This window comes from Haliotis rufescens, unplaced genomic scaffold (genome assembly GCF_023055435.1).
Source record: "Haliotis rufescens isolate VD_foot unplaced genomic scaffold, xgHalRufe1.0.p SCAF_3, whole genome shotgun sequence".
Lineage (NCBI taxonomy): Eukaryota > Metazoa > Mollusca > Gastropoda > Lepetellida > Haliotidae > Haliotis > Haliotis rufescens.
The window spans coordinates 36,401,539-36,420,401 of NW_025964001.1; the positions used below are offsets into that span (position 1 = coordinate 36,401,539).

At 34.4% G+C, this 18,863-nt stretch overlaps 1 protein-coding gene across 1 annotated transcript in view; it reads right to left on the reverse strand.

Annotated features, from left to right (window-relative positions):
• LOC124119095 overlaps nt 1-18,863 on the reverse strand; it is a 113,338-nt gene that overhangs the window by 62,565 nt on the left and 31,910 nt on the right. The window contains exons 20-22 of the mRNA XM_046481504.2: nt 18,453-18,646; nt 17,279-17,374; nt 15,461-15,675 (exon numbers count right to left, since the gene is read on the reverse strand). Coding sequence (XP_046337460.2) covers nt 15,461-15,675; nt 17,279-17,374; nt 18,453-18,646 — 505 coding nt within the window. The remainder of the gene's footprint in view (nt 1-15,460; nt 15,676-17,278; nt 17,375-18,452; nt 18,647-18,863) is intronic.

Here is an 18,863-nt window from a genome sequence, read left to right on the forward strand (position 1 = left end):
GGATGGATAGTGTAAAAAATTAAGTAAGTATTTCTGCATCTTTTCAACAATAATCATTTCTTCCAGAACACACAAAAAGCTAAATATTCCTTAAACAAAATCAAGCACCTCTACAAACTCTTTGTAATAATCATAAATATACTTTGAAATTTCTTTGACTAATCTACAGTATCAGAGCCAAATTTATAATACTGCTTCAGTCAAAATGAGTAAGCCACTTGAATTATATCCTGGCCAAACTCATACAAATAAGTAATACAAATAAGTTTCAGTTTACAACCATTATGTCAATGGACAGGACCTTATCTAGAATATTTCTTTTAAGCAAAGTAATAATACGATTTCTTAGAATAAACAAACATCAGTGAAAGGATCATTTATACTTTATATTAGAGATGTCAAAATCTCAGGCCTCTATGCATACCGAAGTGGGGCTGAAGAGGAGTTTATCTCAAATGTTTTTCGTAGAGACATGTTTACATAAGGTGATAAATATCTGTCCAAGGGAAGGTTAATTTCATTGCTCATCATGATAGGATAACAGGACTTACAAACACACACAAATCGGAATCAGCATTGGTTATAGAGTTAGCTATTTGGATTTTTCTGTAAAAATCTAAACAAGGATGATTTCAGGTGATCAATCCTTGTTCCTGACGGGTTGTTTACTTTAGATATGTTTATTGAATTATGGCAACTGGGCTTAAATAAACATGACCAAAATCTATTACAGACGAAGCATTAAAGCCACGGAAAGCTACTGCGCCAAACAGAGGAAATAATCTTGGATAAAGTCTGAAAATAGCTTTTCCCATCTGTTGAAATTGTGTTCATTTACCAGGTCAATCAGTGCATCTAGAACGATGAAAACTATTATTTCTCAGAAACAGTTGTACAAAATGTTTAGAAACAATATCCTAAAGCTCAAGTCTGGTCTACATCTGTAAGTCCTCAGAAAAAGTGTAGCTGAATAATACCTTTCATATAATTGATTAAATTATTATCATGAAATACATGTTTACGAACAAAATGAAATAATCACTTTATTTTGCTTAAAGAAGTACAAAAATCACATATTAGGATCATTTTGTAATCAAGTAACAGACTAGGATAAAACAAATTGAATTAGAACTTTGAGTCAAATCTACGTCTTGAAGAAAATTCACAGACTTTTGTGACAATTAGATTAATCATTCTAAACATAAAATATGAATACAATAATATGAACATTTCTTATATTAAACTATATTTTCTGAACACTAGTGCACAAGCTTATCATACCCACTATCTATGAATTTTGCACATTTGTGCACAAGCTTATGATATAGTGGATATCTATATTTTCTGCATACTTGTGCTCAGACCTTAATAAGATATATAGTCAAAGTTAAGCCCTTACTCTGCTTTTAGCATTGATTTCTTATGATTAGATAAAGAATTTTGTTGCCTTATTTACAATATCTTCACCTCTTCAGTACAAATGTTTTCAAAAAGTGACATTAAAAACATACTTTCATTTTGTTACATGATACACAGGAATATACACTTGACAGATGCATTCAATTTAAATATATTTGAATCTGTCCATGATTATTTTACCCAAACAAAATGCTTTAGTTATTTATAACTGTAACATATTTTTACAAAAATGATCACATTGTGTAAACATTATGTTTTACGACCTAGGCTGAGCTAAACATTACTATTTAACAGATGTATACTGTAGAATTGTCGATAGTGTGTTGTTCTGAAAATTGTATCAATGGTACGTGTACTAGAGAGGTTTTAAACCAAACATTATGCCTTTTGACCAATCTGGGGTTTTTTCATTCATAAAACCTTGTTTTCAACACAAATATATATCCTTACAATAAGTCTACGTATTGGCTGCCCTCGTGTATATAGTGTATGTTAGGTTGTACAGTATTATGAACCAGAATATTATTTACAATAATATTACCAGAAGAGATTCCTGTTCTAATCAGAATATGCATCATGTACTACGCAGCATATATCCTGGTCAAGATCCTGATTCAGATCACTAGTGCATGTGGGATGCTGCATTTGGAGGATGAAGAGAAATACACCAGAGAATCAGTAAACATGCCAGCTACTAACTTGACACGAAATATTGCAGAAAAACAATATTTGTTCAACAATTACTTCCTTTACCATCCGTTGTCCGAATGAATTATGTCTGCAAAATATTTTTTCCACTTCTAAAAAATGAATTATGTTAGTAAACAAATTGGCCTGTTGACAAAATGCCCAACGGACAACATGGGTTAAACATGTGTTAATAATAATCAATTTATTATCTATACACTGAAAATCACAGAAAGGCTTTCTCCGTGTAATCTTGAAAGTTTAACAAACTGTTGTCTTTGAATGACTTCATTAGGTATTCCTCACACAAAACACAAAGTAGCAATGTTAGTTCAGAATTCCACAAGTTATTACAGCTGAAACCAAAGACTCTCTGTTTGTACCGCGTCAACAGGCTTCATCACATGACCAATCTATGCGATTAAGTAAACATCCTCTTTAACGTGATCAGGTAAATAAATGCTCGAAACCTCGAGGAGAATATGCCTACCCATGCTGTGGACATGCCTAATCAGCTGAGCAAATAGTTTAAACAGAGACAAGATAAAGGCTACGTCATCGTGAGCCAATGTAGATATATATAAGTTGAAAATATTAATTGGTTTTTAACATTTTTGGTAACACACAACTTAAAATATAATTCAATATGTGCAAAATTAAATAAATTGTACAAACAGATATGCATAGTTGATCAATTTCACATTATATTTTAAATTGTTTCATCTCAATTTTAATAATTGTTGAAAAGGGCTACATATCACTAGGTCTAATCAGATTTCAAAATGGCTGAATCTGATGCGTGCACGGCTTGAACATGAATGTCCTAGTTTTAGTGAAATTAATTGCCTGATATCATGTGTTTCCAACATGAAGAATGATGATTACCGTCATTATTTAAATATCGCTTTCAGCATCAGAGTCAGTAATCATTAATTTAACTAACATTTCTCATTTAATAAATGAATGATAAATACAGTTAGTCACAAAACATATGCCACCACTGGTTGGAGTGGGTATTTTTCTAAAACTGGAGTTTTGGTCAAAACAATATTTATTTAAAAAGGAAATGGGACTGGTCAACAGCCTTACACGAGTAGAAGCCTATACAAATATCTCTCTGAACAAAATAACAACAATAAATAAAAACAGCACAACAATCCAGAAAATAAGGTCATTTACATGTAACAGAAATGTGTAACAGAATACATTATACTTTGACGTTAGCCAAGTAAAATCTTTTTGTGGGGGTAATATATTTATCTACAGATTCAATAATTTTAATATTAATTTCATCTTGCAGATTAGTATTTCCAAACAACATGGTCTTGATATAAAAGCCCTTGACACAGAAATAACAGGTTGATCTAACTGGAGTTTTGAAATGGTACACTCACAAATTTAGGTTTATTCTGTTTTGTATGAAACTATTTAATACTTATTTATTTAATACAGTGCATTACTTGTTAAAATTAATCTTCAATTTTTTCTGGGGGTAAAATACTGTTTGGTTCTATTTAGCTGTCTGATGAACATACATAACTAGCTGTGATTGGACACAGAGAGACAGCATTACATAATTTCAGGTCAATTATAAGTTGTCCAAGTATATGTAATAGAGGTGTTTATAACATAATGGAGGATAAATATGTGTAGAACTTATTAAAGAATAAATATGTATGTAACTTAATAGAAGATAGATATGTTTATAACAGAAGAGGATAATTACCTGTATAACATAATAGAGGACCTTTATAACATAATAGAGGTGTTTGTACATATTTCCATTAATCATTATAATTACTTATTTTGCGGAGACAAAACATAATTCCGTTACAAATTCAAATATATATTGTTTACTACAATGAAAATATAAATTAATATAGTATACATTTTTCCACTGTGATGCTTTCCAGTTACAGGAATAAGTATTATTGGTATAATTATTAGTATTATTAGTATTATTAGTATAATTAGCAGAGCTCCAGATAACTTTTTGAGCAATTGAGTTTTTAGTCAAGGGTTTCTTTTTTAATCGGGTTATTACCATTTTTCATTGGATAACCGGTATTTTTTCACTCATCTATTCATCACTCTATTGGGTTTTTCCCAAAATTAGTGAACATTTTAAGATTTAAAAAAATGAAATAATGTTTTAGATGTATATAACTTTTCTAAAAATGTAGGTTTACTCGGAAAGTAAATTAGCTCATAATTGTGTTTCGGAAATTAGCTCCTTTGTACGCATGCTGAAAAAGCTTCATTGGGTATTTACGCATGCTTTGCATGCTTATTTTATATATTTGAGTTTTTCATTTAATGCATGCGTTTCTGTACGCATGTTAATTGAAAGAAATTGGGTTTTGAATATTTTTTTGGGGGGTGGGGGGTATTTTACGCAAATACGCTGCTTATCTGTAGCTCTGTATTAGTATTATTAGTAGTACTTATTTTAAGTTTCATTTTGGGACTGTCACAAGGGACATTAATTGTAGCGTCTACTGAAGAAATGACATTTTGCAGATACATCAGCCTAGTCTTTAGTGGCACACACTGAAGGAGACAATCCACACAGTTCTCGGAGGTAACTGCATATCAATCAGTTATATTTGCAAAACGTTTAGAAACACAATTCCAGAAACTTAAAATAAGAGAAGTATCACTCCATGTGAAATCTGAATCATCAGCATTAATAATATCATAAAAGTAGAACATGTAATTTTAATTTTCTTGATTGTTGATACTAGTAGTAGCAGTACCAAACTATTAACAATATATATATTTCATCCTTTTACAATTACGAAATATACAGATATGTCACTTTTATTTATGTTCAATTAACACATATTTATCAAGATCTCATTCATTTTCTTAAGAATTTCTTCAAATTCGTTTTTCTGTTAGAACATATCAATGATAAACATCAATATGTAAGTGTCACCAGTTGACCAATTACATTTTCATAAAGTTATCGGTCTATGGTCTATGTAATTAAATGTGTCGGTAGACCTGTATTTAGATTTGAGATGCTGGTATAATTTCATAAACTCATGACATAATCAGAATCATACAAAGGACTGAGCTTTTAGCAGATATTTCTTCGAATGATAAAAAGTATTATATTGCTTTTATTCAAATGGGACATGGGACGTGGGCTAGTCTAGAGGTTAAAGCAATCGCTCGTCACGCCGAAGACCCGGGTTCGATTCACACATGGTTACAATGTGTGAAGCCCATTTGTGGTTCCCCCTGCTGTGATATTGCTGGAATATTGCTAAAAGCGACATAAAACCATAATCACTCACTCACTCACTCACTCACTCAAATGGGACATACAGAACCTGATGAATTTACAGTTAGTAATATGGTAACAAAGAATAATGCATCAGAGGAGAAAGCTGCATACAGAGAACTAACCTAACTATATTTGCTGAAGTGTAAATCTAAAATAATAATGACCTGAAAGAAAACCGCTAGGATATCTGTATGTAAATATTCAGACACATGCTTCCATATTCAATAGCACCAACTTCTAAATAAACAAATTATTAAATGATGCCAATTTATAATCTTATATTATTTGTTATCTTCGGGACAAAAACAATGTAATTGTTATTAAACTCAACAACAGTGAAGAATCAGTCTCATTTTTCTACCCAAAAAAGACTCCATAGGGTATAAAAGGCAAAATAGTGATGACGATTATCACTTAAAATCAGTGATGACACCAGGTCTTCGCAAAAGGTTAGGTCATCCTTCCATATATTTCAGCATGAATATATATACATGTTAGTGATAGTCATATAATTATTAAGATTAAATTTACCAAATCTTGTTAGAAGTAGTTAAACATCATGAAATCATACATTCATTTAATGTGCAAAATTTGTAAAATACAGACAACATCGAGGTAACATTTTCGAAACATATTGATAACGTGTACCCCTGGAACAGAACACGATAATAAGCACTACTATGTCTGCAAATGTAGCTGGTACCGTAACAAGATGTGCAATGTTTATATCACTGACCAAAGAAGATGTAACGTGTCAGCAAGATGAAACAACCATTCTGAATCTTGTAAACAGTCATAGACAACCTGGCCATTTCTGTTTTAAACAATGCCTCTACTGCACCAAATAATCTTAATCATGACTCACTGTAAAATTAACCACAAATTAATATTTCTATTTCACGATTTACTTATTCAGACAAAGGAATGAATTTTATCGGAATATGTATTAAACTTCACTGCATGCGAAAAGAAATTAATACTTAGTCCTTCCAAAGAGCATTCTCATATCAATTCAAGAAAATACATTGAGAGATATTCCAAGAATATGTCTATCATTTTTTTATTAGACCGGAAATCGGGAGAGATAACTAGACAATATGATAGAAAATCATTTTCAAAGATAAGCATATAAATATAACATTATTGAGATAATTATATAAATTTTCTTTGAAATGCCAGTCAGGCCTGATAAGGGGTCTGCCATTGTTATGGAAATTACAAAGATATATCAAAAAGAAATCAATAAAGGATTTTTTAAGATTTAAATTGCATCCTATCAGTTTTCCAATCTGCCTCTGTCACGTTTGCTTGTCATGTGACTAAACAGGAAGCAATTTCATCTAATTGTAATGGACTGAAAAACGGAGGCTGGAGAGTCGCATCCGATAGCGGTTTGTCCCTATCTGCTTCCAACATGGCACGTAAGTGCCAGAGATAGTTTTCAAAGTGATACATTTCAAAGACAGATATGATGAATTAAACTGAAAAATTGTTAAAATCAGTGGATGACTCTTTTGAGGAGAGAGCTGAGTAGTCGTTATTGATAAACTGCAGTCAATAACGATAAAGCAATATAGAAACAAAATGATTTCAAGATAACGTGAGGCATGAGAGACAAAAATGAATTCATCATTAATTAAAACATGGACCCTAAATGTGCACTTTCCTTAATATCAGACAGCAATATACTGCTTTGGTATGTAATGAAAGCAAATTTTAAAGAGGTTATTCAGTTTGAAATAATCCATTATATTAATTTTCTACTTTTGAAGCAATTACTGCAATTTAGTAATGCTTTCATTGATGTTGTCCCAGGTCGAAGCACTAAGCTTGCAACTTAAATCATTCTTGTTAAAAAATTCTAACAGTCACTTTTTTAATCATGTAACAAACACAAACTCTTGTCCAACATTTAAATGTTCAGTCAATATTTACATCCTGTGATTTTTTTGGTGAAAATGTTCGATTTTAGTGTAGTTTTGTAACTACCATATTTGTGCATTACATCACTGAGTCCGGTGAGCGGTTGTTGAGTGTGCATAATGAGGGCATTTGGCTCTTCCACAAAACTCGGCTGGTGTAATGATCAATTAAGATATATTCTCTACTTTTAAAATGATTATTCTGTTTCAAACTACTTTGTTTTATTTCAAATGTTAGGAGCACTCATCAAAAATAGGTTTGTATAACATTGTTCCCTTTTAACTTTTTTAACATCATTATCGAAAATAGTAGTCAATGGCTAAGAAAACCTTTCACCCATTTAAAACCGACAACCTTACCAGCACAACCAATGCGAAACGTGTTGTGATTATATATCTTAACGTAAATGCCTTAGCGGTCTTCACACTCGTATATCTGACACATGAAAATGTATGAGCGCTCTCACAAACTGGAGTCAACAAAGTACCAAGGCTGTGCGGTATTATTGTAGTCAACAAAATCATAAAATATAGTTTTATCAATAAATTACAACTAAATGAGATGAAGTTATTAAAATACCAATGCAATATATCAAGAATTGTACCTCAGTCCAATTCAATATAAGGTCAACACGCAAAGACACATTAAGTTCATACACATGAATCAATATGATAGTTGTGAACGACACCTGGTGCTGCAAAATGGGAGAGCTAAAGAGATATGAATATAGAAAGTCAACGACAGAGAACAACTAGTCTCGGCCATCAACCCAAACATATTCCAAAGGGCAAAAAAGGCAAAATCATGGTGAAAATTACATAAATGGACTAGTGAATATCAGTGCCGACACCAGGTGTTCTTACAGACATAAGCATGTCAACTAGACACCCATACACTTACGTGAGAGTAATGACAAAGTGCATGCATAGTAAAATGTAGAAAAGCAAATGTCAAAGTCATTCAGAAAATGATAAATTGTCCATAAAAAGCTGTCATTGGAAATAAAAAATGGAACAAAATATGAAGATATTTCATATGCTGTTAAGACCAGTCAACCATCCAACCAACATAGAGAGGCAATCACAATGTAGTATGAGGCCATTGAGGTGAAGCTATTTCATAAAGAATCTTTAGAAAGTTTTCAAATAAATTACAACCAGTTGTTTTTCACTCAAAACAGGCAAGTGAACGAACGAAGCTATTTTGCAATATATATCTACCATAACTCTGTTTACCCCTTTCACAAACATATTTTGAATGAAATAGCTGACTAAACATGCTAACACAACGCTCTTATCAATATTTAAATTCTTTAGAGATGTCCAAATTCTAAAATTGGATTTCCTTGACACAAATTATCCATTTCATTCAGTGCTGGACAAAGTGGTTTATGTTCTTTTGATTATAAAGCAATAATAAGCAGAAAATACATGAACATAATATATGAAGAACATGTTAATGACATTTACTCTGTAAGGTCTTGCAATGGTAAATACTTGAATAAATGAATATTTAACATAGAGAAACATTACTACAATTTTTCAACAGAATATTTTGCTAAATAACATAATGATATAATCAGTACGACTCAATTAAATGTTAGAATTAAAAATGCATAATGAACGTTGGATGCGACACATCGAGATTAGCTAGCATGGAAAGACAGTTCTACTTATATAGCATTTTTTAACAAGGAAATAACTTGTTAGCATAAGAGTCTACAGTCCAAAGATCAAGGTATCTAGCAGCGAAAAAAATTCAAATGAAAAATCAAAATAGAAAATAATTAAGATAATCACCAACTTCCTATTTATCCTTGGGATATTAGATTGGAAAGCGTGTCAGCCATGTCTTGTATATCATACTACACTTTATATGATCTCTCATTAGATAACATTGCTAATTGAATATTTTTAGATGAAGCTCATTTATAAGGATGCTTCTGCCCCATCAACATCTTTAGTTTCACAAACTGTTCTCAGAACAGTTAAGCGAGTGGAACATTTATGATCATCAGAAAATAAATATATCACCTCATTAATACTTAAACCTAAAACAAATACAGAAGACAAAATTCCCCCAAAAGGACTTAGAATTTTCTAGTTTAAGAAGATTTAGTAAACTGTATTTGTTGTTTGTTTCAAAAACGCATTTTGAACTAAGTTCTATTTCTTTGATTTTAAGAATCCATGCCACAGTTTCTGTTCACAGCATGAAACATGGTGATCCAGCAGGATGGCAAACTGGTGCATTCTCTGTGAGAGCAACTCTAGACAGCCAGGTCAGGAGAGGAGAAAACTGGCATTTGAGGAGAAGGGAAATAACAAATGTTTAAGGAGAAAAATACCAGCAAACAAACACTACTAATTTCACAATAGTAAGTACAAATCGGACACAGCACAATGAGAAAATCTACCATACCATGATCTGGTATCCCGAGTAGTCCAAGCTGAGAAAGACATGTACTATCTCCTAAGGTATAGTAAATGTATAAAGTGGGAGAGAGGGTTGGGGCAGAGTAATGAAGGCCTGGCTAGCTAGCTCAGACATTGTGGCTACCATGGATGAGAGGTCTGTCTCCGTCCTAGACATCATGGAGCATATAACGGCTTCCAAGTCCCTCTTCAACAAACGAGATGCCCATTCACATTGATTACCGCACCATGCTACATTGTAAATTGTTTAGGAATGTCATGCCATGCGAAAATAAATGTTGGCTGCAAAATAGTCTGCATTTATATCCAGGTTAATGAAATTCATGTCTGACTGAATTCTCTAAGATAAGATGATGGGGGGGAGAACAATTTAGTAGAGCCACATTGCTTTGGAGGATAAGATCTGAGGGCATGTGGAGGAAGGGAGACAACCACGTAGAGAGAAGGTTATCTTTGACGTGGATTTAAACAAGGTCTGTTTTTCTGAAGATCAAACCTAGATAATGTAAAAAAAACAATACATTGATTCTATGTAAGGAATTTATGGATTTTCTATTTTCATATTCTTAAAGTATGTATTGTATGGACTGAGTTAATCATTGTAGAAACTTTATAGGACTTCAAAATAGCCTGCTTACAATGACATGGAAACTGAAATCTTTATATGATAAAATATATTCTACTCAAAAGAAGTATAAGAACAACTGAGTTTTGTCATATGACTATAGTTCATCTGGAATGGCCATTAGAGATTAACGATAGTCATATTAAATAATCAAGTGTTCTTTAACTTCTTTTGAGTAGTATATATAACATTTTTGCTGTTTAATATTTTTGTCTACTTATATATGATATAAAATTTCAAATCATATATATTAGGCTGAAAAAGATGATACCCCGGTAGTAAATTAAGTAGTCTATACATTCTATTTATTGTTTATGTTTTGTCTACTCAAGCATGATAGTAAAGTTAGTAGTCTATACATTCTATTTATTGTTTCTATTTTGCCTATTCAAGCATGATAGTAAATTTAGTAGTCTCTATATTCTATTTATTGTTTATATTTTGTCTACTCAAGCATGATAGTAAAGTTAGTAATCTAAACATTCTATTTATTGTTTATGTTTTGCCTATTCAAGCATGATAGTAAATTTAGTAGTCTATATATTCTATTTATTGTTTATATTTTGTCTATTCAAGCATGATAGTAAATTTAGTAGTCTAAACATTCTATTTATTGTTTATGTTTTGCCTATTCAAGCATGATAGTAAATTTAGTAGTATATACATTCTATTTATTGTTCATATTTTTGTCTACTTAATTATGATAGTAAATTGCAACAATTTTTTATCAGTGTCAATATCATTTTAAAATATTGAATACTATTTGAACTAAAAAGCCTAAGAGGGCAGTTAAATCATGAGGGGTGTTCTATTCTCAAATCATGTTTGTTAAAAAAGAACCCAGAGTACGGCAAGATGTCTCAAAATCAACATATCTGAATACATCAGAAAGCGAGACACCCAAGCACACAACTGTCATGCATAATATGTTGTGTCTTAAATCATTCAAAAGTTTCATGTTATGCAGAGGAGCTGTCCAAAATCAACTATCAGTTTGAAGGGCAGCTCTTGTCATTTATGCTGAACTATGCACGACTTCAACCTGCCTCATGAAATTGTTTTTTCTTAATCTTCGTTTAGACATTTGCTTTCAGTCCAGTTGACTATATGTTTCCACGCAGACAAAGAAACATTATACAAACTGATTGAAAATTGTAGTTCGCTTAAATCTTAAATCAGGTAATACCGTAACTCGTAAATTATGTGTCACTTATTTAATGCAAGTGTCGTTCCCTGGCCTAAATAGTGTCAGAAAATGAATGTGTGTAGCCTTGCCCTTGAACTATAAAAACGGATATTCCATAGAATTACATGATATAATGGGCCTAAATGTTAGTAAATTTTGGGAGCTATGCTTTACCGCGCTATAACCAAAGTGCTCAATTACGAGGGAACACTCTACGTAACAACTTGTAATGTGTGTGAAAAGTCGTACCAAAATACGCTATTTGAAGGGGGCGTGGCCTAAATGCAAATGTCCGATTAGGATATTAAATTTTCCGGACCCCTATAATGCGGTGAAAGTAGTTTGAATATTAGTAGTATCATTTGCTATCCTCACAACCTTCAATTGCTTTACATGTGATCAACCATTACATCACAAAAGTGAAATTTCAAATAATGCTTATTCAAATGGGTCACCGATGAAGATTGAAAAGATTTTCATGAGATCATTTTACAGGGTTACCAAGAACAAGGACGCCATCATGCATGTTGGTGACTGTCATAACTGCTTGATCAACTTAGGGCAACAAACCTACCATCAAAAGAGTGAAATTTCAAATAATGCTTATTCAAATGTGTCACCGATGAAGATTGTACAGATTTTCATAAGATCATTTTACAGGGTTACCAAGAACAAGGACGCCATCATGCATGTTGGTGACTGTCATAACTGCTTGATCAACTTAGGTCAACAAACCTACCATCAAAAGAGTGAAATTTCAAATAATGCTTATTCAAATGGGTCACCGATGAAGACTGTACAGATTTTCATAAGATTATGTTACAGGGTTACCAAGAACAAGGACGCCATCATGCATGTTGGTGACTGTACCTACTGCTTGATCAACTAATGTCAACAAACGTACCACATTTTACAAAGAACATTTAGTGTTAATCACAGTGTTTAGTGTGAGTTTTGTTATGTGTCATTATTTCCGCCAATATGCAGTGAACCTAACATGACAATAAACTCGAGATGTCCAGATAAAAATGCTTCATTTTTTTAAAGCGGGCCATTTTTCATATTCATTTCATGATTTATAGTATTTTCTGGACTTCCCACACTATACAGGTACTCGAGCACTGGATATTTATCAAGAATTGATATTCTTTCACTAATTTTATGCAAATGCATGTCAGAAAGTGGCACCAGTTTTCACAGATTATGTCCATACTTGCTGATACATAACATGTTACCTTCAAATTGTCACCTTTTACAGAGAATTTGAAATTTTCAGCTTATGCTATGGGTTCTAAACACTCAACTACCCTATCCAAACAAAACATCTGCTATAAATCTCCTAATTGTGTTTCCAAACAAAACACCTGCTATAAATCTCCTAATTGTGTTTCCAAACAAAACATCTGCTATAAATCTCCTAATTGTGTTTCCAAACAAAACATCTTGCTATATATCTCCTAATGGTGTTTCCAAACAAAACACCTTTCTATATATCTCCTAATGGTGTTTCCAAACAAAACACCTGCTATATATCTCCTAATGGTGTTTCCAAACAAAACATCTTGCTATATATCTCCTAATTGTGTTTCCAAACAAAACACCTGCTATATATTTCCTAATTGTGTTTCCAAACAAAACACCTGCTATATATCTCCTAATGGTTTTCCAAACAAAACACCTGCTATATATCTTCTAATGGTGTTTCCAAACAAAACATCTTGCTATGTATTTCCTTATTGTGTTTTACAAACAAAACATTTTACAATATATCTCTGAATTGTTTTTTACAAACAAAACATCTGCTATATATCTCCTAGTTGTGTCTCAGGAGTTTTCTCCTCTTTATACTGTTAATGTCAATGACTCTAAAGCTTTTATTCTCCATTTTAAGCAAAGGCTCAAAGATAATTTAGAGTAATTCTGGAGTGCTCTTCTCCAAAATGTGATCTTTATAAGCATTTTAAATCCATGTTAAATGTTGAAAGGTACTTGTCATGTCCACTCCCTACCCATTTAAGAATTGTTTTTACTAAATTCAGATGTTCAAATTTTAAAATAGCTTTAGAAACTGGCAGATATAGTAAAACAGACCGTTCACTCAGATTCTGTAACTATTGTAGTAGTAAGGGAGTTAATGTCATTGAGGATGAATTCCATGTACTCTTTAATTGTTATTTATATTCTGCCCTAAGACAAAAATACCTTGTTAATCTTCCTATGCCTACTCATTACAGTAATTCTCATGTAATAAATATTCTTAGTAATTATAATGAGCAAACATTATTTCTAGTTTGTAAATTCTTATATTATGCTCACAAAATAATTAATGATAAATTCTGTGCCCTGTAAATGTCATGCTCACATGTCTGTATTTTGGGCCATTGGCCTTTTACTGAATAAACATGTCTGTCTGTCTGTCTGTCTGTCTAATGTCAATGAAAGTACTACAGCATCAGGGGAGTTGTTAGAAAAAGGAAGAGGGTAGTTTTTAACAAAATAATTCCTTGTCACAATCATCATTTAAAACATAGTAAGATAGATAGATATGACAACAAACTGTTTCTTCTTATTACGCTTCGACCTTAATTAACACATTATAGTCATGATAAAATAACAATAAACATAAACATTAAATCTCTTGCTTCAGGTGCCAAAGGCAGACATGGCCCAATCAACTTGCCAGACAAAGCAAATTTTGTTTAAGTTAGTTAAAACCCATTTTTTCTTTAAACTCAAATTCTAGGATGTAGATCAATCTAGGTTAATGATTACCCTAATGATGCAGAGACACTGTCTCCGTTGCATCCGTATCACTCAGTACAATGCATCCACTTAGCCCAGACATAGGCACATTGTCCCCCTTTAAAGGGCGAACATTTAAAAAGAGGTGGAAATAATTCCTCCATCAGTAGTGCCAACTGTGAGTTGGAAGCCCAAACATCTAGTGCCAACAAACAAGCATGTATACTGGACAAAAACTTTGTTAGTTTCTTTGTTGATTAACCCCACACTCACAATAGTCCAGCTATATGATGGCAGTCATTTGTAACTGAAATAAATTTTGAAATTTCTGGAATGAATATATACTAATAAACTAAGTAATTGAGTGAATGGTTATATATGCAATAAATGAATTGTAAGTGATTCCGCAGCATTTGATTGGCTACCAAGCAATGATATTTGCATTTATGTTTCCAAAACCAAAAAATAAAAGGCTAGCCCACTATATACAAACTACTGTTTCCTGAAGGGCTGAGGCTAGAATAGGTAGGTTTGGATGGTATTATTGCACTGAACAATGTCACTGGTTTCACAATGTTAACTATAGATATTTGTGTGTTGATCATTCAATATGCAGTCTGAGAAGTTATTATTGTAGCTAAGCAGATTTTACACAGTTTGCACACCACTTTTTACAGTCATACCTCCATAAATGAAACAATTTTTAAGTCAATTTTTAAATAAAGTTATGCCATGGCAGTCTGAACAGTAATCGGCGGGCATGGGTGTCTAAGTTGTCTAAGGCGCCACAATTTGCTGTGCAGAGTTGCGTCCCTTGGACACACCAGAAACCTATGATTGTGGGTTCGAATCCCGGTTCGCCCCGATTATGTTTCTAGGTTTGTCAGCACCATACCCGTGCTCGTGGGTTTATCCGAAGTGGTAAACATATGAGACCTGCATCACTTGGGGCTTTCCTCCCACATTAAGCTGACACGCCGTGATATAACTGGAAAACCCAACTCACTCACTCACTGAACAGTAATCAAGATGGACCAGGCAAACTAGTGGTCAATAGTGTGAGCATGGATCCTGATCATGGCTCTGTTCTTACTACAGGCAGTTGAATAAATTTGTCAGAGTTGCAAAATAGTACTTCTACATATACCTACACATCACTGGCTGTTGAGAAGGTCAGATCAAAGATGGCCTCCACAGACATCCACTTGACCGGGAGTTTCCCTCCATGACGGTTGACGTAGATTTTGTCATCGTAGATGAAGCGCGTTAGGCCGAAGTCTCCAATCTTCAACACCTTGTTGTCATCAACTAATATGTTCCGTGCAGCCAGGTCTCGGTGAACAAATGATTTACCCGACAAGAACTCCTAAAAGATAAAAAGAAAAGTATCTTATTGTTGTATCGTTAAACATTGTGGGGGCGGTCGAGTAGCCTAGTGGTTAAAGCATTCGCTCGTCACGCCGAAGACCCGGGTTTGATTCCCAACATGGGTACAATGTGTGAAGCCTATTTCTGGTGTCCCCCGCCGTGATATTGCTGGAATATTGCTAAAAGCGGCGTAAAACCATACTCACTCACTCACTCAAACATAGTAGACACAAGGCCTGGGACGGGTAACTGGGTACTCTAGTTGGGTGGGTCTTGAGTAGGACAAAGGTACCCACAGGAATCCCCGGATCCATTGTTAGTTAGGTAATATATTGTTTAATGACATTAACATGACGCATGATCAGATCCTTTTATGAGCGTATGTAAACAGTTTTTGCCAAGGCTCCAGTAAAACAGATCCCAATCTTGAACCCAACTCCTTAGATTAGGCCTACAGCAGGTACCCAGGTAGGGTCGGGTAGTATGAGGTTGGGAACCCTGGTATTAAATGTGGACTTGTCCCAGTCCAAGTAAACGCCATGAGTTTCATGTTTCTAGCCCACAATTGATGTTATAGTAGATGCACTACTCGGAGAAAAGTACCATTCCGTGCAAATGTTCACTAGTCTAGGATTACTAGCAGACTAGTCGTCATGTCGATTCATGTCAACATGCAATTGTTGGATATAAGAACTTGTAAAATGTGGAATGAAAATCTTTATATGAAAAATGAAAAACAGTATTAATGATTTAAAAAGATATTTTTTAGTTTTTACAAGTAATTAATGTTGAGATATCAAGCTATAGAACAAAAGAGTAAACTATTTCATGTAACAGAGCCTCACCCTGAGTGAGTGAGTGAGTGAGTGAGTGAGTATAGTTTTACGCAACAATATTCCAGCAATATCATGGTTGGGGACACTAGAAATGGGCTTCACACAATGGACCCATGTTGGGAATCAATCCCGGGATTTCGATGTGATGAGCAAACACTTTAACCACTAGGCTACCCCATGTAACCTGTGCTTTTAAGTAAGAGGTGACTAAAATGGAGTTCGGTGGTCAGGCTTGGTGACTTGGTAGGATGTCATATTACCAAGGTGACACAGGATGTTGTTCATAATATCAATCACTGGTTTGTGTGGACAGTACTTGATTATTTTCAGACACCTGTGATATGACACTCTGCACTCATGCAAGAATCAAACCCTGGTCTATTGTCTGACAAGCAAACACACTAACCACTGGTCCACGATGAGTAACAGGATATGAGGAACCACAAACTGTGTCTACATTAGACAAAGACAACCAAGTACAAGACGCTCCTGTCTTTCAAAAGGAGGACTATTCGTGGTGATGAAGCTCCCCACAGTGACATCTCAATCCTTGAGCTCTATATTAGGAGGGTAACAAAGGTGGCATGCCCTGTAATGGAGCTTGAGTCATTACCAGGTAGCCCTAGCAATTCTGATAACTGTTAAGGAACAAGTTCAAATCTCTATATGGTACAACTGAACCATATTGATCTCCATTGCTGTACTTGGTTTAACTGAATAAACCCCCAAAGAACTATTTTTTTTAATTACATTCTATCTACCCACCATTCCTCGTGCAATCTGTCTGGCGAATGAAAGCAGGTCCAGTGGGGTGATATGTTCCACTTCTCGATTCTCATAGTGGCCGGTCTCATCCTCCTGCTGAATACAAATAGACACATTTTTTTACATTCATGACTTTTCATATAACAAAAATCTGTTGTTACCAACACAACAATTTTCAAAACAGTGGAACATTACGATTTGTGAAAAAACGCGGCTGTAAAATCACCGCCACATGGCCATATATGCTCTCCAGAGTTGTGTCCCTTTGATATCATTTCTTAAATGGTTTCCCAATGGCAAAGAATATGGATGGCACCATGTGTCTTTCAGACGGATTCAACAGAAGACTGAAATTAAAGGTTTGGAACGACAATGTGTTTGTGTATTCATCTACATGTCAATATTTCTCCACTCTAACTTCAGTAGCCAACGTGTCAACACTTTCAGACAGAGAAGATAATTCCATGGTTTCCAAATGCCTAACCAATACCCTACATACATATGATATCACAATGCAGAAAATGTACTATAAAGCACTAAATAAGGACGCAACAAACTAACCACCCGTTAGTCAGCTATGTTTGATAATAATAGAGAAGTACTTTTAGTTATAATTATATAAATGACACCAAAGTCCTTAAATAAAAAATGACACAAAGTGGTCATAGAAGAAAGGAATATGTCCGACGACGAGGGTGTGAGCCTATGTTGTTTACGTCGTATGCAAGCTATGACAGGACAGTCTGGGTCAGAAAGACCAGTGGTTGATATCATGAGCATCCATCCACACCGTCGGCGTACGAGGGCACAGAATCAGCTTCCAGTTTGCGCCCATTAAGTCGGCTCTTATTCAGCAAGCATGCAGTACTATGAGGCATTCTGCCCCGGAATCCCGTCAAGGGGGGATGAAAAGCTTGTCGAACATCCTACCACGCACCCGTGGGAATTCCTGGTAAGAATATAGGTCCAAGCAACTTATGTCGGCGTATGAGGCGACCAAATGGATCGGGTGGTCAGGCTCTGTGACTTGGTTGATTGCGTGTCATCGTACCCCGCCGGGTGGATTGTTTCTCACAATATCAATCACTGGGTTGTCTGGTCCAGACTTGATTATGTACAGGCCGTCATCATATAGCTGGAGTGTAGCGTTAAACAACAAAACAAAAAATCGTACCACGCGAAGACTGTATCGGATCTTCTTCAGGTAGTGAAGGAGGTCGCCATTCGCCATATGCTCCACCACGAGACAGATGGGCTGACGGAGAGTGCAGCAGCCAAGCATGCTGACGACGTTGGTGTGGTAGCCGATCCTCTTCATCAGGTTAATTTCCTTGATGAAGTCGCGGTAGTAACGGCCGTCCACGCCCTCTGAAGTCAGACACAAACACAGTAGAGAGGCAGACGACAATGGAGGGACTGATTCACCAATGCGATGTAATACAGTAAAACCACTGAACAGCACTGCTTTTTAAAAACAAACCATGTATATTAACACATTACCGATTTAACGGATCATGGACACGGAGTACTTTCAATTGAATACATGGAGATGTATCTTGTAGTAATTTACGTTCTACGGGATTGG